The 24054-nt window shown below is 38.0% G+C and overlaps 1 protein-coding gene across 1 annotated transcript in view; it reads left to right on the forward strand.

Annotated features, from left to right (window-relative positions):
* The window catches only part of LOC124166854 (dynein axonemal heavy chain 8), a 424156-nt gene that overhangs the window by 352662 nt on the left and 47440 nt on the right, over window positions 1-24054 (forward strand). The window contains exons 64-67 of the mRNA XM_046544564.1: window positions 5224-5500; window positions 12002-12188; window positions 13405-13666; window positions 21639-21878. Coding sequence (XP_046400520.1) covers window positions 5224-5500; window positions 12002-12188; window positions 13405-13666; window positions 21639-21878 — 966 coding nt within the window. The remainder of the gene's footprint in view (window positions 1-5223; window positions 5501-12001; window positions 12189-13404; window positions 13667-21638; window positions 21879-24054) is intronic.

The following is a 24054-nucleotide window of genomic DNA, read 5'->3' on the forward strand; positions in this document are numbered from 1 at the left end:
TGTACATTTTTATGTATTTTAATAAAATTTGAAGCATTTTACTTACCAGAGATGTTAGTACTTAGTTTTTGGATGATATTTTGTGAAACATGCTCCAAAGTGCAGGGGAACTTTGCAGAATCCATAGACATACTGAGAGTCCTTCCTAAGTTTATTAGCAGGACAAACTCGGCTCATCCGTGATGGATATTTCTTCTTCCCATTCCCCACTATCGTCTCTAGAGAGTGTTTCATCTTTCCCCTGCTAGCCTTGCTGGTTTATCCTGCCGAGGCACTTGCTGAATCGGCCTTTCTATCTCGCTGTCCGTGTCATCATCACTGGAAGACGCACTTCTTCCCTCCTCACATTTAACCCAGCCCTTGGCTACTTGCAAAACAAATTTTTTGAAGGTCAAATGGGTAGAAGTGTTCAACGTTTTGTGAGCCACAAAAGAATTAAATAGGGCAGGGTTGATCAACCACAACACAACTAGTTTTTCTTAGTACTGAAAAGTAAGCCAAGTGCATATCAGCTTTATCTACACATCCCATGTAATTATTGTGCTCCAAAATATGTACAAATTGGTATTTTCTGTATCTGTCCTGTCCACCTGTTTCGCTTTCCTTTGCCCATACTCGAGTTATGGATTGTGGAAATCATCCTCACCTCCCTCTTGTCCTTCCACGCAAGTAGCAGAACTTCCCCCTGTATAAAGAATGTGTAGTCACCTTTCTTCCTACTTTTGATTTCATGCCTAAATTCAGTGAGAACCCCCCTTTTTGTTAAACGGTGTGCTCAATAGTTTCTTTATGTCTGTCTGCTAGGGTCCTGTATCGATTGTTCGATACTATCGATTGTATTGGATGATTGTCGATTGTGTGCGCGTGCACTTCCGGTGCACGCTAGTGGTCTCTCTGTGTGTTCGTGCCTAATGTACCATTGAGTTGTATCCGTTTATATCCAAATATATTTTGTTGAACTAACGCTATGTGAATCTTATTACCACTGCCATAACTCCCTATAACACTTTTGGCACGGATGGTTCCACAAACTCGAGTTTTTTCCCTAAAAGATTTTCAGCTATTTGTACGCTATTGTAATAATTATCTTGGAACACATGATGCCAATCATGGTGTAAATACGGATCTAAAAGGGTCAATATTGTTTCCTCTAATTTTTTTCCTTCAGCTGTGTATATTTTTTATGTTGCAAATATGGCCAGTAACCAGGAAGTGCTAAGGAGAGTGGGAGAAAAGAGAAGCCTCCTAAAAACATTAAGCAGAAGAAGGGACAATTTAGTTGCCCACATTTTGAGGCACGATGGTCTCATGAAGACAATCGTTGAAGGACAAGTGGAAGGGAAAAAGGGCAAGGGATGGCCCCGAATGAGTTATATAGGACAGGTTATAAAGTATGTAAAAGAGAATAAATATGTAGCTATGAAGAGATTAGCGGATAGGAGAGAGAAATGGAGAGCTGCGTCAAACTAATCTTAGGATTGTTGACTAATGATGATGAAATATAGCCACTTTCACTCTCACACACCATTCGCACCAATAATCCGTACTTCACCAATTTCCCTGGATTGTATGTTCTAAATCTCAATCTTCCCCTCTAAGGTATTATTCCTTCATCTAGGGAGAGATCACGTTTAAGCATGTACATCGTTCTAAATTTTTCAAATAAATGTGATAGTATTGGTCTAATTTTATGTAACCTATTGGAAGATTCACAATTTGATTTGTTATCACTGAAATGCCTAGAATTCCAATTTTTTTCAAATCTGTTCCTGCTGAGCAAATTACTAAAAATGGATGTATTGATAAATTCATCACTGCTCCAATATTCCTTGATTGAATCTTTCCTGACTTTTCCCATCAAAATTATTATTGCTAAGAAAACTTTCAAACTCCCACCGTTGCATTTTTCTACTTCCCAGTTTTCTGCAAAGACTTGTATCTGCCTTCGTTTTGCATTCGATACAAATTTGTCTCATTGCACATCATTTCGAGAAGATCATCCCCAAAAAAAAAACATTTTTGCCACTTCTAAAACACATTCACAATTATCAGGGCCATTGACAATTCCTGCCACTCCCTGAAAATCCTCCAAACTTCTTGGAAGGTCAATTTTATTCTATGTCACTGAGGTGTCTTTAACTAACCTACCATCACTATCACTTGCATCCGAGTCACTATCATCAGTCTAAACTAACTGTGCAGCTTTTCTTTTAGGTTGTCTTCCATCAATATCAAAACCTATTTCACTATCTCAGCTCTCACACTCGTCTACACAGTCATCTGGCACGTCTGGTAATGCATCACAACAAAGTTCTTCGCGGATATCCTTCTCTGTTATTCCACAAGCACCACCACTAGTTCACGCCATTACTATACATAAGGTCTTATAGTGGTTGGAGTAGTTTTTCAGTGGACAAGATACGCAGGAATTATTGCTGGAAATTAATGAAATTTACGTAGGCTATGTATGCATGCACTTTCATAGGGTAAACCCACACCAACTTTCATCCAAGGAAATGATTACTCATTCAACTACATGACTTCAGATCTCTAACGAACTGAGTAAAGAACACAAGAACGTCCCGAAGAAGACTAATATGCATTCTAAGCAAAGGGAAACATTAGAGACTAACAAAGATAAGCGTTGCAGTCATCTGGTCCTTTTCTATCAAGGACCGAAAGATGGGGTCCCACTTGAAATGACCCTCACATTCCATTACATTGAGTGCTTAGATAGGATGTCTTGTGAGAATCCAGACCATGGTGCATGTGAAGGACATCCAAAAATATGCACCCAGAAGTGAAATATATGTTATTCACTTTGCGCCAGCATACATTAGGCGATGAGAGAATTACCGACAAAAGATTTTGTGCTAGAGTCAATTGAAAAGGACCAAAAAATCCAACCAAAACTCTTCCTCATCAACTAAAACATTATAATTCGTAATTTCAGAACATTGTAGAATTTATAGAGTTGCTGTTATAGAAAAATGAATGTTTAATCAATTTTTTTCACATGTTACAGTTCAGTGAAATTTTATTTCTACACATTAGTAGCCTCTAAAAGTGAATTATGTTCATTTAAAAAATACTTATTAATTTATAATTTGAATGGTATAAAACTAATCTAAATCAATGGAAGGACATTTTCAAATACATCAGAAGCAAATGCAAACATAGGTAACTTATATTAAAAGAAGCAGAGTAAGGTTTATTATCATATGTGAAAACATAGAAATCTCCGTGGCCAGTCCTCAGCATTCGGCATGCAAAACACGGAGATCTCTGTGATCGGTCCGCAACGTGTTAAGGTTATTTTTAGTAAGAAATACAATCATAAACCACAAAAAAACTTATTAGGATTAGAAAGCGTGTTATCACCAATGATAATTAAACAAATACATTAACTAAGTGACACATGTATTTATTTGGTACATGCTTTGTAAAAAAGCAAATTCAAACATATCCACTCTCTTGGATCAGCCATTCAGTGAAGCCGTATGGATTTGAAATGAATGAAAGCATTGATTTTCTTTGAGATTGCATCAGTATTTCATATACACCACTATGTGCATATAGCCTTTAAAATATGATGTATAGTGGTGAAAAACCTGGTATAGAAATTGATTTTAGGAACTGGTTGGTTATTAGAGAACTTTAGACTTTTCAGAAAATAAAATTGAGTTCCACAGTTTTGAATTAGAAATGGTAGAAGCATATGCTTATGTATTACAGCCACACACACAGTCATAGTGGTAGATGAAAAAATAAGTCGTGTTTGTTAAGAAATTGAAACGGCAATGAGTATTCAGCCACATTTGACACATTTGATCAGGTGATCAAAGTGCTAGTGGGAAATAGGAATGCCTCCTCCCACTGGCCAGGCATAGCAGATGGCTTTGTGCAGCGCATTACCCTGCATGACAAAGCCCTATTCAGGTAACAGTCATATACCATACCTCTTGCATGTGCATTTAATTTTATAATAATATAATAACTCACAGCACTAATTAGATATCTCGATTTGATAATGGGAGAGGATGTGTAGGCATTTACAACCGTGCTTGTGGAATACTTATTAATTGCCTCCCTACATTTTGACACACTCTTAGCACCTCTGAAAAGTCTTCTCCAAATAATTGAATCATTGAATTTGACCCTTAAAGAAATCACATTTGTTGATTGCAAAGAAAAACTTCTGCAAATGATCTCATTTAAAGCATAATAAGTTTTTGGGGATAAGTATTCTATCTTCAGAGGGCATGAAGGCTAATCTTTAGAAAATCCAAATACATAATTGAAGATGCAAATGTTCTAAATGGTTTTGGGTTCTGATTGGTGTTGAGTAAGGCTGAATCAGTTGTGTGCGTTCTTAGGTTTGTGTAACCATTGCGTGACTTTCTTGGGGCAATTTCATTTAAAATAAATTCAAAATTCAAGTTTTTACAGGTGCAGGACTCGGGTGTCATTCTTGTGTATTTTATGTGTTATGTTAGCTTCCCATCATCCAGTTCTGGGCACTTTGAGTGGGAGAACTACATATGATGATATCTATGGTTGCTATCACACTCAGATGTAACTTGTTGCCGTCCATTCCTTGACTGAACACAAATATGGGCCTTTTCGGATCCTGTTCTGAGATGCCCCAAAATGCATAGGGGCTTCAAGCCCACAGCTAAACTGACCGGGGGCACTGTGGATGTTGCATAGCGATGCCCAGACTACCTCTTTCACTACGATTTGTCTCCTCTTTCTCTCAGTGATCACCCTCTCTCTCTTCCCTGAAAGAGTGGGAAAATTCCTGAAAGTAACTTACCCTATAAAAAATGGTCATGGAGTAGAGTAAGTTTTCCTGTCAGCATTTTCACAATGTGAGCAGGCTGGCACGTGGCTTATTGTTGAATCCAAAACAAAATTTCAAATGCTTATTTATTTTTTTGCTCAGTGATGTAATGCATGATGTGACCACCATTATAGCATCCGAGAGACTGCCACAAGGATTGGCGCCTTCTCCTTTATTGGGTAACAATTGACGATCACTTAGCGTTTACATCACAAGTGAGAACTTTAATGTACACTGCATGGTAATAAAGATACCTGTTGTGATTGTGATCACCTTGTTTCACAATTCTCAGATTGATTTTTGGAGGTATTTGATCCCATGGTACCTCTCTATTAGTTATGATTACCTATTAATTAAAATAAATAAAAAAATGATTTAAGATCATGGTGCCCAGACCGGACAACAGCTCAAGCTCGCAAATACGTGGCATCATCCTTGGGAGAGAAATTTGCTGAGCCAATAATCCTCAAATTGGAGGAAATGGTTGAAGAGTCTCGGCCAAACACGCCGTTGGTTTGTCTACTTAGCATGGGGTCTGATCCATCGCCACAGATTGAGGGGCTTGCTAAGAAGTCTGCCATTGTCCTCCAAGCTGTGTCCATGGGACAGGGGCAAGAGATTCATGCTCGACGTCTCCTCAGCCAACTGCTTGTGGAGGTAATTCAGCATGCTCATCAAATACCTCAAATTGGTGTGTGCAATCATGACTCTTTCAATTGCACTACAATTTTGGAGATTTGAGTGGAGGCATTATGGTCTTATTGTTGTTAAATTACTGAAAAAGATCTCATTTTAAGCGTAAAAGTTGTCAATTAATCAAGCAATACATACATATAATTGCTGTGTCTCCACTCAGTCAAATAAGGAGAAAATATTTAAATTGTACTGAAAACATGTGGAAAGAAATTAAGCCAAACAGACCTTACCCTACGTTTTTGTACCTCATAAATCAAACAATAAAAAATTAAAAGAAGGCATATTGGGGTAAAGTATGCTGGGGTATGTATCATGTACAAATGTATGACCTCTGAGTAATGAATGGCCCACAGATACATCTTTGATTCTGCTCATCTTTTATCCAATTAATATTTATGTTCAATGATGAGCATTCATTCACATGATAGCAGTCCCTCTCATTCCCGGCCTGTACATGGTGGGTGTCTAAACGCTCTTCAGCTCTTTATACTTACGGAATTACATATGATATTTTGCTATGAGTAGTAAAAGTGTTAGTACAGTATCTCCTCATTTAACATCACCTACTGTTACTGGAAAATTGTGATAAAATTATGTTAATCAAAGCATATAATCCAATTATAAATAATTAAAAACTGATATGGGTTCTAAACTTTTGCCCTTTTCTTTGCCAAAAATTTTTCAAGTACCATTTCTGGAAATCTTGTACAAGGGGATTGCCAAATTATGGCATAAAAATGATTTCCTGTCTTCATCAGCAACGATATCAGAAGTGATGGGAATCTCTCTCCATTTTTTTGTATAATATTTAGGGCTGTGCGAGACTTTCCGTGCCTTAACTACAAAAAGGCGATGCTAATGAAAGGGAAACATTCTTGTCGGAAGGGGTAAAAAAAATGGTAGGGCAGTGTCCCTTATTGTAGACTTTGAATTTGAGGACCATAGATTTTGTCAGCAGTGGAAATGTCGCTCTCTTTATGTGGAACAAAGTTTATATATTTTATGCCAAAACTGGACCTATTAATCAACCATTATTTCTTTTGGAAAAACTGGAGTTTATTTGAAGAAAGAAGAGGGTGATTGCATGGATGACCACTTGGCAAAATTTTTTAATCTAATCAGAAGATAAAAGTCATGTAAGGCTAATTTTGAAGATAAGGTAATAACTGTGTTCTCCAGATATAAAAATGTGATGTACTCATTGCCACAATAGATAAAGGAGAAGAAATATATTTGGAGGAAGGTATGGGTAGATTAATAGCTGAAGAGGCTTTAGTGGGAAGCCACAAGACCTTGAATAAAATTGACAAAGATTCAGATGATGTGATGGCTTTGAGGTTTGAGATAAGTGTCAATTTTGGGATCATAAGAGGCTGGAGAAGTGAATCCAGGAGAGGCCGGAATAATGATGTGGCTGGAGGAATTATTCCAGAAGAGGTAGTGATGAGAATGTTTCATTGACGGAGAGGAGGTCTGTATGCTTAGCGTGCAAAGAGCCATGACATATTGCTCATGAATGCCCTTCCTTTGAGAAGGAAGGACGGTCTAGGGAAAACTGTGGGGAAGGAAATGGGACGTACCAGGGAAAGGGTGTGAAGTACAAATCACAATTGACTAGAGATGTGCGAATAGTATCCGCGAACACTCGATTACCTCGAATACTAGAAAGTCTTCGATATTCGAGGCCTCAAATAATTATGCTAAAGGTACGCTCTCAAATACCTCGAATACTTTGAATTTTGCGCCATTCCCAGCCGCACGCACGTCGTTGGTAGTTGAAAAATGTAGAGAACTCTAGTCGTTAAGTGCATGGAGCACTGTTTTAGTCAAGTTGATGAACTGCATCAAATTCGCTGATTAGAGCGGTGAAAAGAGTTCAACGTGGGGAACCGAAAATGATCGTGAAAAAAATCCGAAAACCTCTGCCAGGAGAGCCTCAGTGCCGTGGGATAGGAATTACGTAGCACAATTCCCAAAATCCACTACCCCCTCCATCCATCAGCCCTCGGCCCCTCCTCTGACGCTTTCCTCTTCTCCGAAATCAAACAAAAGGCACCAGCTCACTCAGGGTTCGTATTACGAAGACCATAAATCAAAAGCTTCAAAAGAAAATACCTTACCTTTTTCTTCCTGCCTGCTTCGAAGTTCTCCATTTCTGGAGGTCAACTGCTGCATAAGTCATCTATTAGCCCAAAAGATATCTTACAATGACTTTCCGCAATTGATATTACACCTTTATTGGATTGAAAAATAGTAATATGCGCGTAATTTAAAAAAGAATAAGACCAAATACTATGTATTTCTGACTTTAATTAAGCATTTTATGCAGGAAATAAATGACGAAATACGATGGAGACTTAGCATTCTGGCAAAACTCTATCCTCGCAGCTGATCTTCTTCGGAAGTTGATGCGGTATTTTTTTCCGAAAACAAAGTTACAATTTATGAGTTATGCTATAAATCTCTATTGTCACAGTCACAGATGAAGGGATATTTTCTCAGGATATTTTGTTTCTCCGTGATAGCAATTCAAATTCATCTGCTTATCTCGTGAGAACTTCCAAAGATGGACGGAAAATAATTGAAGAAGAAAATCTGGTGGAGAAGCACCTGTATTTTGCAAAACGCCTCGGATTGTCCGCTAGCACTTGATAGTAGGAGTGGGGGTAAAGCGAGCTACCTGTTGAAAATAGGAAGTTGGGTGAAGCGGAGTATCAGATGGGCGTGCCGCTGAAATGGTGTTAGGTAGATAAGAATGTATACATCAGACAGAAATCCATCATAGCAGTGTAAATGCCGAGACGGCATGAAATAATTTTTTCGTGAGGTGGTGTGTCCCCTTATGGCCAGTTTACACAGGGCACGTACTAGCACAATCTGACGTGTGTACAAAGGTGCAGTCAAAATAACGTCGTGTAAAGCGGTAAATTGCTAGAACACATGCGAGAATGCGTGGATGTTAGATGGCAAAACAGCCCCTGTTATAAAATCCTGGTTTTCCTGCTGCATAGACAACCTAGTCAAACATTCCCGCATTGTTAGTTTTTTTCGTCCATCCCCTTGAAAAAAATAGATTGAGGTTCCACTGTATTCCTTTTTATTTATGTATTCATCAAGTGAAATAGAAGAAGATACGTACGTTTAATATGCTTTGCACAATTCTAGTATTCGAGGTATTCAAGTATTCAAGCAATTATTTAATAATCGAATTCGATATTCGAGTTCGAGAAATCTGCTATTCGACCCATCTCTACAATTAACACTTTCGAAAAGAACCATGAGATTAGTTGAGATGGACTCAGACTCTACTTTTATTGATGCGAGTGACAGTGAAATTGAAGAAGTAAGGGCAAGAAAAATGAAAGGTGTGGCGAAGACAGCATCGATCAAAACCACTCATGGCAACTATGAATGTAACAGTCGAGAGCACTAGCAAGAGTTCTATTTCAGTTTTATTGATGGTGATTGAGCAAGTGGACATCTAACTCCCAGGGCCGGATTTAGGATGTGGCCGGCCCATTTTGGTGGGAGGCCCACTGTTTCAAGGTGTTGCAATGTGTAGAGGTCCGTGAAAGTGGTTTATTTTTTGCTAAAATTCGTTTCAAAACTACATATATATGTGATTTCGGTGTTATAGAAAACCTTGGCAGTGTTATAATAACGTTACAATTTTTGTGTTTAAGTGTTTTATTATTTTTGGTGCACGTTTCATGATTGATTATACTTTTTTTTAAGCATTTTACGTAGCATTTGCTCTTTACTTTTGGAATTTCTGCTCAGCTTTGACGCGTGCCGGGTGCGTGAGCTTATATCTCCGCTCTTTTGCAACTGTGTTAAATTTCTTTCAGCACTTTATTGATTCAGAATCTAATTCTTCTGGAGAGAAAGGGCATTATTATAGATATTTTAGAGAATTTTTATAAATGCGAATCGAAGAGAGAGGCTGTGATAAATGGAACGGCAAATTCCGGTGGAGACATCATTGCAGTGCGCGATATGCACAAGACAAAACAAGACAATTGACCCTGGATTCGTAATGAGAGAGATCGAATGAACGTCAGCAGCGTTAGTCACCAAAGGTTAAGCTTTAATAGGTAATGATTCATCAGATGTGATTTTTTCACTAATTCACTGAAAATTCACGAAATAGGTGAAGTTTTGTTTTTTTTTTACCGATTTCGTGTTATTTTGTGTTATTTCGGGATATCGCATCTCAGGAATTTCACAGATCTCTAGCAATTTGTGTAGTAACAGGAAATGCAAGTAATGCAATTTTCCACTCGTTAGCATTAATGTTGACGATAATATGTCGAGCAACAATCTCTCTTCGAATTCTCTTCGAATCTCCTTGTGCATGATGTTTTTTTATATTTTTCCAAATTTGTGTGATTTACCGTGTTATATTGGCTCATGCTTGGTGAGTGGGTACCAGGGTCTAATGATTGGGTGTGGGTGCCCGAGGCGTGCCCTCGAAGGCACCCAAACATCCCACTTAGACCACGCTCAGTGAGTCAATTGAGGAGCGCAAAAGATTGCTCAAAAAGTTATATATGCAGTACAAGAGGAACATGCTGACCAAACTAAAGGCTATTGAAACGGCAAAGATGAAACTGATGGCTGAAGTTGCTTAGTTGACTGACTTGAAAGACAAAAGTGGCAATCTACTCTGAACCAAGGAACATCTTTTGAGAAGAAATAAGGAAAATTTTATTTAGGTGTCTATATGTCTGACCAAGTTGGAGAGGCATAATGAACTCCTTAGGGATAATTTGCATAGAGCAGTTAGTTTGCTAGAGGAATTCTCTGTGGATGGTCAGTGGAGCAGGGGGCCAGCAAGTGTTGTGGAGGAGAGTGCAGTGCTTGGGAAGAGGCGCAAGGGCAGATGGTGCAGAACAAAGAAGACCCTTTGCTTTTAAATCTCCCCTTGCATCAAAACAACAGTCTAACAGAAGCTTTAAGAATGGGTTTGGTGGAGCACACTCCATTTAGGACTCAGGAATGGTGAAGAATATTCTTTTCATGAGGATTGCAACATACTATGATGGAGCTATTAGCTGGAGGAGTAAGAAGGAGACCTCTGTGAGTCTGTGTCTGATAGACACAGAGAAACGAAAGTGTAAAAAGTATGATATTTTCTTCCAATATTATTAGATACTGTAAATAGTATTTTACCATGCGTAATGTACAAAAATACTTATTCAAAGAGAAAGGGCTTTATAGACAGGGAATCTACATCTAAAAAGACCATGTGCAGAAATACTACCGGCAATATAGAAATAATCCTGGAAATAAGGAAGTAGAGTCTGCCTGCAAAAAGAAAAAAATTAAACTACAAACCGCTGTTTCAGAACAAAGAGAAGTATTTCTATAAAAATAAATTATGTCAGCAAGTAATACATATAATCAAAACCACATGGGATGAGATACAGGAAAATACTCAAGTATCCATTCCAAAAAACAGTATAGTTGATGAAATAGTATTATGGACGAACCAATGACCCTCATAAAATTGCTGATAAATTTAATTCTTATTTCGTGAAGTACTTTGTATCATAAACAATTTTTCAAAAACTCTCAAAGTAATTACATACATGGTATCAATTCGAGAATAGTAAAGGTAGCAGCAAAAAAGATAGCCCAACCCTTAGCACACATATTCAATAAATGCTCAGAAAAAAAAATAAAAATAAGCACAATTATTTCCGTACATAAGAAAGGCAACATCAAAGACATTAATAATCCTAGACCTATTTCACTACTACCAATAATCTCTAAAGTACTTGAAAAAATCATTCATTAGAGATTGATTAATTTTCTATAGAAATTTTCATTACTTTCCAAAAACCAACATGGCTATCGCAAAAACAAATCAACAATAATGGCCATGTATGAAGTTTTACAGGAAATAAATGATCAATTTAACAATTATAACATAATGATAAGCCTATTCCTAGATCTCAGTAAAGCTTTTGATTGCGTATTGCTTGAATCAAGAACTTTGGCATTAGAGAAAAACCTATGAACTAGGTACTTGCATCCTATTTGAAAGAAAGAAAACAATATGTACAAATAAACACCTCACTTGGTATGACTATCTCATCTGCTGAAGACTTAACCTAGGGCATAATATATAATACGTAAAAATTATTTTTTCAACTATATGAATACTACACAAACCACCTTGTATGCTAATGACACCTCCATGACAATATATACACCAGGCATTTATCAGGTGGCAGATGAAGTGTTGGAAGCCATGAGCAAAGCCAAAAACTAGTTTCTATAAAATGATTTGATAATTAATTATAACAAAACAGTAGTTGTGCTTAAAACCCCCTCTGGCCTTAATTCCTAGCTGCGCGCCTGTCCCCAGCACAGCAATCATAATTATTATACCCTTGCCCCAAGGCGTGTATTTATCTGGAGCTAATGGAGTAAATTCAATGCAATTCTTTTGAACAGGGAGGCTGGCTTTTGTTGCAAAACTGTCACCTGGGCTTGGCATACATGCATGAACTTGTGACTGTGCTGTACGCTACGGAATCATTCCACCAAGATTTTAGATTGTGGATTACAACTGAAGTGCATCCTTATTTTTCAATCTCATTACTCCAATGCTCCATTAAATATACCAATGAACCACCTCAAGGCAAGCTCTTTTTATCAATTAACCTTAGTATTGTGATTGTCCAAGAAGTTCAAATGATGTGTGTGATACAATATTTGTAGTGTTAATAATTTTATACTTTGATGTGAAAGAATTAAGGTAGGGTATTTCAAAAGAAGTAGACAAATGGTATGCATTGCTACTTGTACTGAAAAACTACAGCTTTATCTCAATAGATCCTCTCCATTTGTGTTTATAAAATTTTGCATTGCAGAATGAACACCCATTATTTACAATTAAGTGAGCATCTGCTGAAATGCTGAATGTTGCACTTCTTTTTTTTCACAGTTTTTATTCAACTGTTATTATTTAACAGTTTTTATTCATTCAAACTAATTCATTTGATAGGATAATGATGAATCAGTTAGTGTTATAAAATGTTATTGTTATAAAATTATGATTCAAACCAGTGGAACTTCACGGTAATAGTTTAGCCTGCATCATGGTATGAATTACTGCAAAATAGAGAATCACCTGACCTCTAAAAGTCTCAAAATTTTAGTAGCCTTAGATTATTCACCTTATTAACCCTTTCACTGCTGTGAACGTACCTGGTACGTTAGCACGGCAGGCTGCTGTGAACGTACCTTTTCTTCCTGCCTGCCGTGCGCTTAGCGCTTTCGCCGCATGTGACGGGTAGGTTTCTGTAAACCGCGCCACAGTGAAAGGGTTAAACTACCATTTTTTTCTGATAAGGGTTGCCTGGTGTTAAGTGGCAGAAATATAAGTGGCCCACGAAATTTCAGTAATATTTCTGAAACTGTCATTGATAAATTCAGAAAAATTAGTAAATTTTGAAACTTGAAAATCGTACAACCTCTGTAATTAGACTAATGAATGTAATTTTTTGTATATATACTGCAAATAACGTGTTGTAACTCTATTTGAATTGAAACTCAACCCAAGATGAAAATGTATTTTTATTCAGCTCTTTTAATGGTTGTGATTTAATGCATTAAATACACATTCATGATTGAATTCAGGAGGCACAGAAAACTGCATTGATCTTATATACTTTTAATGTTGACTATATTTTAAAGTACCATTTAGAAGGCGTATGTTAACGATAATAATCTTCATTGTTTCTTGAATTTTTATATATATGTATTTAGAATGCCATTTGTGGTGACACCTTGGAGCTTTAGGATTATCATTCATCAGAAGCTAATTATTGGATTTCCCTTTTAAATACCCTTAGGCATCAGAGCTGGCTTGAAAAGGACATACTCTGGGATAAGCCAAGATATGCTGGACTACACTGATTATACTCACTATCGGCCAATGCTCTATGCTGTTTCATTCCTTCACACTGTGGTGCAGGAGAGGCGAAAGTTTGGTCCCTTAGGCTGGAATATTCCGTATGAGTTTAACTTTGCCGACTGGTATGCATCCGTTCTCTTTATCCAGAATCATTTGGATGAGATTGATCCAAAGAGAGGGGTCAGCTGGCCCACTGTCAGGTTGGTACCCATAATCTACATACACAAGATAAAGTAAAAACGATGCATGGAGTAAAGGTCACTAGCGAGTCACTATCTGTAAAACAGAAACACAAACCCATAAAAAGAAAACACACTCACATGGGAAAATAATCATATTGGAGCTTTCAAAGCAGCAGCTTCATTTTCAGCATCCAAGAAATTACTTGGTGTTTTCTTGGTTGTTGAGAATGAAGGATTTTGTGGGACTATAGCAAAAGGAGCAATGCCCATTCATTCAGATGCACAGGGGGGTGGTGGATTGGCTGCTGTAAAAAAAAGTGGGGCATTTCTGGCACAGCAGTGTGTACACAATGTTTTTTGTCTTGCAAGAGAGGTCTGATACTGAAGGGAGAGGGAAGGCAAGGAATTTGTCTGGAAGGGGTTTGGTTATGAGGATGCGACATGTTTTACATCTTGCACGGTTGGAGGGTGAGGGCTATGGTGTAATTGATATACTATGTTTGGACAATGGTTTTGTTGTTTTTAAATGCTTGCCATATTTGATCATCTTTTGAAGACGAGCGAAGGGTATCGTGGTAAAAACCTAGAAGTGGTTGTGTTGCCTGAGAAGTCGGGGAAAAGGTCCATTGTAAAATGTCCACACCCAGAAAAAGGTCGTGCAGAGGGAAAGAGACTGTGAGAAATTGTCCCCACCTTGTTGTTTTGGGACATATGGTATTTTTTCAGATTTTGTGTCGAAGGAGGGATTCTGGGTAACCCCTTCTCTTGAGGGCAAGGTGTAAATTAGAAAGAAATCTATTCAGGGAGTCCGGATTGTTGCATATTCTGTGACCACGGATGGGTAGGAAGGGAGGGAGCATTTCATATGTGCCAGGTGACAGCTATTTTAGTGTAAATATTGCTGTTTATTTTTGCTTTTTATGTGTAAAGAGGTGTTAAATTTATAATTAGTGCAAAAAATGACTATTTCATTGAGTATGGCTTGAGTGGCAGAAGAGTAGGACATGAAGTTTACAAGGGAAAACAAGTTGAGGGAGGAGATGAAAGTGACCAAGGATTCCATTTCATATGGCCACAGAATTCCATGTCATGTGGCCACAGAAGGAAGATGTCGTCAATGTATCGGACTCAGAGGGTGGGTTAGAGTGGGTATGAGGAAAAAAGAGACTTCTAGGAGGCCAAGAAAAAGGTTAGCATAGGATGGACTGAACCGGCTCCCCATAGCACAACCCCTAGATTGGGTGAATTGCTCGTTATGAAAAGAGAAAGAGTTGTGTGTGAGGATTGTTGTCTTGGAGTGGTCCTCAAGAAACTTCGTGCGCGGAATATTTGGAGTGGAGCATCGGTTGAGAAAGTGTTGAAGAGCCCCATTTCTGGAGACAACTGGTATGTGAGTCATCTATTGGACCTAAAGGAGTCTAATGATACCTTTCGGGCAATGGCAATTGGATGAAATGCACGAGATTCAAAAAAGAATGAGACCAAACATGATGCTTCTGTGACAGTAATTATGTTATTGAAGCTGTAATTGATTGACTCAAAGCTTTCTAGTTGCAACAAGGCTATACCAATAATCAGCACTGTCCAAACAGCTCAATTTTCAAAGAGATAAGTGTTGCATAAGCACACTCACATAAGACGAGACAGACTGGAAATGCAAAGTGCATATATTACATTTGTAGCCTCGTTGCTTGAAAGATGGAGGGAGCACATTCCTTCCCCTCCACTTTTCTTTCACATGGTTCTGCTTCCAAACCCCTGAGCTGAGCGGTTGTCTCGTTCTTTTAACGTCTGCCGCAGTTGATATCTGTTTCGCTCTTAATTGTGTTGCAGATTGCGCAGTACCAATTTAATTTAATGATAAACTAAACTTATAAAAATATCTTCCATAGTGTGAAACCATTTTTATTTGGATGGGAAGAACTCAATATATGCCATGTGCGTGCACTGTCGCATGAAACTATCGCGAGGAAATACAAAATCCACCTCACCACTACTGAAGCACCCGTGGGTGAAATACAAGTCAGTATGCGATGAGAAACTGACAAAATTTGGGGGAAACGTGTTAGAGGAAAATTTGAAATCAGTTGATAATTTCTCCAAAGATAGAACCCTACCTTTGTTTAATGCTAAACATAAAATATATCCAAACCCAATAGGTTCAATATCACAGCCTCTTCATTGAGTTAGCTAGCATCAAAGGACTTTCTGGCTGTGTTCTGGAAGAGATTGAACTGTATTTTTGTGAACCTCCTCTTCTGAGTTCTTGGGTAACTGAGTATTGGAAGACAAAGGAATCTCTTCCAACACTTAAAGAGGCCAGCAAAAATGTTCTTCTGTATTCCCCCTACTGCTGTTGCCACTGAGATAGCCTTCAGCACCACTGGCTTAGTATGTGATACTAAGCATAATCGTTTAAATCCTGAGTGTGTTAAGATATTTTTTAAGGTATTTTTTTTATATAATATAAAATATGAAAATATATATGATAATCAAAATAGCATTCCTTTGATTGTACGGACCCAAAAGAAACTTAAAAATTACTTCATCTTGTAGCAGGCTATTAAAAATGTATTTGGATCCCAAAATATCCGAAGATCCGACGATGGAAATCAAGGATCTGATCCAGATCCGAATATGTCAGGATCCGAAAAAAATATCGTACATCCGTACTTCCCTAATATATATAATTATAATTCATAGTTCATGAGCGAGTCATTATCACTAAAAAAGAAACACAAACACATTTTTAAAAACTAGAGATGTGCGAATAGTATCCGTAAATACTTGAATACCCCGAAAACTAGAAAGTATTCGATATTCGAGGTCTCGAATAATTATGGTAAAGGTACTGTAATGGTTCAACGTCGGTTGCCCGGATGAAAAACCGCGAAAACCACCCATAAATGATAAACCTCCTTACGTTGCCAGTCAGGACGATTTATCGAAAGATTTAATTTAGCATTACTATAAATGCGGGGGATTCCTGTTCGCAGCTTATTTCGTGGTGAAGAGATCCTTATTGGGGTAAAGCGTGTGACGGATCGGCGGCAGGTGAAGGAAAATAGGTTTCGTAGGAATACCCAAAGAAATGCAAGGACCCTTTCATTCAGCATTCACACAAATATATTCAAAAATAAGAAACATCTTACATGAGATATTTAACCCGATGAGTGAAAATGATTGGGTTAGTGATGAATGGATGAAATAACAAATGATTTATACAATTGGCATTTGAAATTACCATGAAATAATAATAATAAAAAATATTTAACAAAAGTCAAAAATATATGCCATTAAGCGGACTCGTTTCAATTATTAGACTTCGTTACACTTTTTAATATCTGGGAAGTAATAAAGTCTGTCCCAATTGCACATTTAAGTTCCGTTGCTGACTAAGTTTGAGAATAATGAGAAAAATCACTGAGGCGTCAATGAATTTCACAAGGTGCCTTAACAGTGGCATATTGCTGCATACGGGGACAAGTACATGGACACAGGGGTGGTATCACTGGGGTCAGGGCAATGTAACTTTACGTGACCTGGATGACCTCCGGATGACTCCGTTCCTTGGTGCCGTGGTTCGGGCTGGACGCAGGCTCGTCTATTTCTGTGCGGCCTCCTATTTTCTCGGAGACGGCGATGTGCGCGGCCTGGCTGCCCCTGGAACCTCCTTGGCGACCACCTTCGGATTTCAGAGTGGATCCTCCGACTTGGCTTCCCGTCTTTTATGCCAATCGCTGCCTTTCGCCTCACTTTTTCTCGTAGTGCACAGTCAGCAACACGATTTACAATTCTCTCTTTTTTCTTCGGTGCATTCGGCTTTTATACACTCCCATCCGTGAGGGGGTTCCGATGCACACGCAACACATACACAAAAAAAATAGGGGGAAACCTTGGGCCATTCAACGGGGCTGACCTCCACTCACACCGACTCACTCATCCACTCCACCTTGCATACTTGGGTAGGAAAAAGGGGAGGAGGAGGATGGGAAACGGGTGAGGACGGTGACTAGGGAGTAAAGGCTAGGGTTGGGACGGCCACAACCGTCACAGTACGCTCTCGAATACTTCGAATACTTTGAATTTCGCTCCGTACACTGTCACACACTGTCGTTGGTAGTTGACTCAGAAAATTGTAAAGAACTCTAGTCGTTTAGTGCATGCAGCGCCGTTATAGGAAAGTTGACGAACCACATCAAATTCGCTGCTGTTAGATTAGAGCTGTGAAAATAGTTCGACGTGGGGAACCGAAAATGATTGGGTGAAAAAATCCCCAATTTCCCCCACCAGGAGAACCTCAGTGCCGTGGGATAGTAACTACGTTGCACAATTCCCAAAATCCGCCACCCCCTCCATCCATCACCCCTCGGCCTCCAACTCTTTCCTCCTCTCCGAAATCAAACAAAAGGTGAAAAGGTCCCAGCTCCCCCAGGGTTCGTATTACGAAGACCATAAATGAAAAGCTTCAAAAGAAAATATCAAGTTACAGAAGAATAATAGAATCGTGTTTCACACTTCCCTCTTTCTCCTCCACTGACCTTTTTCTGCCTACCTGCTTTGAAGTTCTAAAATGTTTCTAGTTGTTTTTATCTATTTGTCTATAATTGTCTATCTATAATTATCTATTATTAATTATCTATTATTATTAATATAATTATCTATCTATAATTGTCTAAAATGTTCTAAAATAGTTCTAAAATGAAGCAGAAACCCACCCACCTCCAGTTAAAAGATGAATCTGGTAATATAATTAATGATCCATCGAAATTAGCTGCAGCATTTAACGATCATTTCTCGCAACCCAATGGTTCAACTCCCACCCCTGGACGTCCATCTCACCAACCCAACTGTTCAACAGCTTCATTATTCCTTTACCCCTGCTCTGAAACTGAGTTAACCTCTATTATCCGCAAGTCTTGCTCTAAATTTTGTGCAGGTACTGACGAAATACCATATCACTTAATACGCCTGTCTTATGATTATATTAAATCACCTCTTCTTTTCCTTGTTAATGCCTCATTACAACAAGGAGCATTTCCTGATTCTCTAAAGGAGTCTAAAGTAATACCACTCTATAAGAAGAAGGGCTCTATCCATGATTTCAGCTCCTATCGACCCATTTCACTTATAAATCAGTTTGGCAAGGTTTTTGAATTAACGTTTTATAGAAGACTGACCTCTTATTTAGAGTCAAACAACTTCCTATCACCTTTTCAATATGGCTTCCGTAAGTATAGATCTACCAGTCATGCTATTGCCCAGGTAGTCGACAAAATTTTAACAGCACTAGACCGCAAAACGGAAGTACTTGGCATATTTTATGACTTCTCCAAGGCTTTCGACAGTGTCAACCACCGTATCTTGCTGAATAAGTTACCCTCTTTTGGCATAAGAGGTATTCCCTTTCACTGGGTAGAATCATACCTCTCCAATAGATCTCAAATTGTCTCAGTGGTGTCGAATGGTCATAAGTTCAATTCTCTTCCGAAATTTCTGACCCAAGGTGTTCCTCAAGGATCTATTCTTGGCCCAATTCTATTTTTATTATACATAAATGACCTCACCAACTTTGTATCCTCTGCAACTGGTATTCATCCAGTATTATATGCTGATGATGCCAATTTTATTATAACGTCCTCAACTGTCAAAGGGTTACATACAGCAGCCAACTTTGTCTCCGATCAGGTTCTTACTTGGTGTAAATTGAATTGTCTTAATCTCAATGTCACAAAATCCCAACTTATTTACTTCTCTAATTTCAACAAAACCCCTAGTTTGCTTAATGTTGACCTAAATGGAACTTGTATTCCACAGGTTGACGACACCATGTTTCTGGGAATGAATATCGATGCGCATCTTTCCTGGGAAAAACTTGTCTCTAATCTAGCTGGTCATCTTAGCTCTAAGTGTTTCCTAATCAGATCAATTAGATCCACTGTATCCATTGATGTTCTTCTAATTATTTACTATGGGGAATTCTACCCCCATTTACTATACACCATTCTACACTGGGGCTCTTCACCCCATGCAGTGACCATTTTTAAAATCCAAAAAAGATCTATACGTTTGATTGCAAACAAACCATGTAGAACCCCATGTCGCCCTTTGTTTAAATGTCTCCGCGTGCTACCCATTCCCTGTGTCTACATACTTTCTGTTTTATTATATGCCAAGTCAAACTTTAAGGACTTTGCGCTAAACTCGGATATTCATAACCAGGGTACTAGGCAGCAGGGAGACTTGCATATCCCATTTGTACGTACTAAGAAAGCTATCTGTGGCTTTAAAACAATGACTCTAAGGCTTTATAACAAGCTTCCGAAGAACCTAAAAGCTCCCATGAGTTTGTCGACCTTCAAAACTAAGTGTAAAAACTTTTTATTATCCAATTGTTTCTACTCAGTTGATGAATATTTACCTTTGTAACTGCCTTTGTATTTAAACTGCCATTTCGTATATAACCTGATTTTGTATTCATGACGTGCCATATACAATGTATGTACAATACTTGTCGTCTGGCAAATTAATAAATTATTATTATTATTATTATTATTATTATTATAGTTCCCCATTTCTGGAGGTCAACTGCTGCTTGAGTACCGTGGGATAGTTACATTAGCACATTTCCCAAGATCCTCTATCCCCCTCCATTCAGCACTGGCCCCCCTCTGAGGCTTTCCTCTTCTCCGAAATAAAAAAAGGTCTCAGCTCGCACAGGGATCCTATTACGAAGACCTTAGCTTCAAAAAAAATATCAAGGTACACGAGGACAATAGAAACGTATTTTGCACCCCCCCTTTTCTCACCCACTGACCTTTGTCAGCCTACCTGCTTCAAAGTTCCCAGTTTCTGAAGGTCAACTGCTGCATGAATCACCAATTAGCTCAAAAGGTGTTTAACAATGACTTTCGGCAATTGATATTACACCTTTATTGGATTGAAATATTAGTAATGTGTGCGTAATTTAAAAAAGAATAAGGCCAAACGCGACACATTTCTGACTTCATTTAACCATTTCACGCGAGGAAATAAATGTTAAAATAGGACGGAGAATTAGCATTCTGGCGAGATTCGATATGAGCAGCAGAGCTTCTTGGAAGTTGATGGGGTATTTTTTCCGAAAACATATATCAAGTTACAATTTATGAGTTGTGCTATAAATCTCTATTGTTACAGTCACAGACAAGGGGTATTTTCTCAGAATATTTGGTTTCTCCCTGATAGCAATTCGAATTCATCTTATTATCTTGTGAGTACTTCCAAATATGGACCAAAAATAATTGAAGAAGAAGAAAATCCGGTGGAGAAGTGCGTCTGTTTTGCAAAACGCCTCGGATTGTCCGCTAGCACTTGATAGTAGGAGTGGGGGTAAAGCGAAGTACCTTTTGAAAATAAGAAGTTGGATGAAGCCGAGTATCAGATGGGCGTGCCGCTGAAATGGCGTTTGGTAGATAAGATTGTATACATCAGAAGGAAATACATTGTAGCAGTCAGTGTAAATGGCGAGACGGCATGCAATCATTTTTTGCGAGGTGGTGTGTCCCCTTAGAATATTTGAAAGAGATTGAATCAACTAAATATGCCCAATTGTTCACATAAAATTAAAATATTCCATTAATAAGCTAAATTCCTGTTTGAATCCTTTAAAGGATATCAAAATTACTCCCCAAAATCTTGTGTTTCCTGCTGCATTAGGCAAGCGAGTCAAACATTCCCGCATTCATCGTTTAGTATTCAAGGAATTCGAAATTCGAGGTATTCGAATATTCGAGCAATGATTTAATATTCGAATTCGATATTCGAGAAATCTGCTATTCGACCCAACTCATAAAAAACATACGGGGCAAAATACGTGTTTCTCCTTTTCATGTGTTTGTGTTTCTATTTCATTGATTATTTTATTACTTTATTGTGTGTATGTGTATGCAAATATGTACATAACCTGAATATATATGAATCACTCATTATTTTGTTCCTCTGATGGTAGATACATGTTGGGCGAAGTTCAGTATGGCGGCCGTGTCACTGATGACTATGATAAACGCCTGTTGAACACATTTGCCAAAGTCTGGTTTGGAGAGCACATGTTTTCTGAGAAATTTGTCTTTTACAAGAAGTACCCGATAGTTGTGTTAAGTGAGATTGAGCAGTACATGGAAGCCATAGAGAACATGCCACCCAGTGACCCTCCTCAAGTATACGGCCTCAGCTCCAATGCTGACATCACGTAAGTACCACACTCTCCTCCATTTAAATTACTTATTGTAGTCACTACTCCACTTCGCTTACATTACACCAGGGTAGTTTCCTAGTTTTTCTCATCTCTATCAAAAGGTTATAATGCTTGCAGTAAGTATTTGATGTCCTTATTCAATTTAAAATTGACATGAACCAAAGGCAATTGTTGTCAGTGGAAATCTTTACCGTGAAAAAAAAAAAAACACAATAGGCTGTTGGAGGTTGCCTGGAAATTCACCCCTTTACCTTTCACTCCTTTCAGGAGGATCTCCCCTTGTGGCTAGATGGTGTATAATAATAATAATAATAATAATTCTTTATTGATTCCAGGACATGTGGACAACATGTATAGAACAAGTCAAGTATGTACAACACAAAACATAAACAATGAAAGTAAAAATTAGGAATTCAAATGCAATGACATATACATACTCATCAACAGAATAACAAGGATTGCTCACTAGATACAAGTACAGTTTTTTCTTAAAGGTGCTCATAGAGCGTATTTCCCTTAACTCTTTTGGCAATGCATTGTAAAAACTCACTCCAGCATAGACAGGGTTTTTACAATACATGCTTAGATTATGGGGGACAATCCTGAAGTTTTTAGATGCTCTCGTGTTGTAATTATGTATATCACAATTTACTCCAATCTCGAACATGCTTTTGTATTGACAGATAAGAACAATAGTTGAAAAAATATATATACATGGTAATGTTAGAATACCCAGAGATTTAAAATGCTCCCGGCAGCTACTTCTACCAGAAATACCTTGAATGATCCTAATGGCCCATTTCTGGAGTCTAAGAAGTCTAGTACTGTGTTGAGAGTGGCCCCAGACCACAATTCCATATTTCAGCCTACTATGGATATACGCATGGTAGACAGAAAGGGCCGTGTTGGTGTCGGTGAGCGATTTGATCCTTCTAAGGAGGTAACATCCAGATGCCACTTTGGTACAAAGAGTATCAATATGAATTTCCCACGATAATGATTCATGCACATATAGTCCCAGGAATTTTGTTTCAGTGGAAGAACTTTAAATTTTGCCATTTACCCTCAGAAGTGGAGTAGAGGTTATTTTCTTTTGATGCGTATGAAACTGAATAAACATAGATTTTTTATCATTTATGACCACATTGTTATCATCACACCATTTACACATTGCATTAATGTTTCCTTGTACTACATCATAGTTAAAATACTTCGAGGAAAATAAATAGGTTGTATCATCTGCATACATGTAAACAGTACCACCATTAAAATATGAGGGAAGATTGTTAATATAGATAAGGAAAAGAAGAGGACCCAAAATAGACCCTTGTGGAACACCTTTAGTGACTGTTAAAGGGGTTGATGTTGCATAAGTACTTATAGTCGAGGAGAAGATACTCACTGATTGAGATCTACCTGTTAGGAAGGATTTTATCCACTGATTTGCTATGCCTGAGATACCATAGCTTTCAAGTTTAGAAAGTAAGATCTCATGATCCACAGAATCAAAAGCTTTTTTTAGGTCATAGAAGATTCCTGTAACAGAATTGTGTTTGTCAAGTTCACTAATAACATTGTGAATGAACTTAGCCATGGCAATTTCAGTTGACCTATTTTTCATGAAACCAAATTGTTTTTTAGAGAGAATATCAAATTTAGTTAAAAACGATAAGATTCTGTTAAAGATGACTTGTTCAAAAACCTTTGAAAATACAGATAGAACAGAAATTGGTCTGTAATTATTCATATCTTGGGGGTCACCATTCTTGAAAATTGGGACAACTCTTGCTACCTTTAATTTCTCTGGAAAAATACCCAGTGACAGTGACTCATTAACCAAATATATAAGTGGAGTCATAATAGCCATTTTTACATTTCCTTTCAATATGGTGCCAGGAATGTTATCATAACCAGCAGAGTGTTTCCTACTAATTTTAGTCAGTATGCTATTAATTTCTTTCTCATCTGTGGGGTAAAGGAAGATAGACTGAGAATAATGAATTCTGAGGTTAGGAGAGTTAACAGGATTCTTTGGGGGGTTAGAGAAAGCTTGCTGATCATTGATGGTATTCAGGAAGTTATTATTGAGCAAGTTGGCTATGACAGTTTTGTCTGATATTAAAGAGCTGTCATGCAAAACCACGTCAATGGAGGATTTAGAAGCTTTTGA

The sequence above is a fragment of the Ischnura elegans genome, chromosome 10, assembly GCF_921293095.1.
Source record: "Ischnura elegans chromosome 10, ioIscEleg1.1, whole genome shotgun sequence".
Taxonomy (NCBI): domain Eukaryota; kingdom Metazoa; phylum Arthropoda; class Insecta; order Odonata; family Coenagrionidae; genus Ischnura; species Ischnura elegans.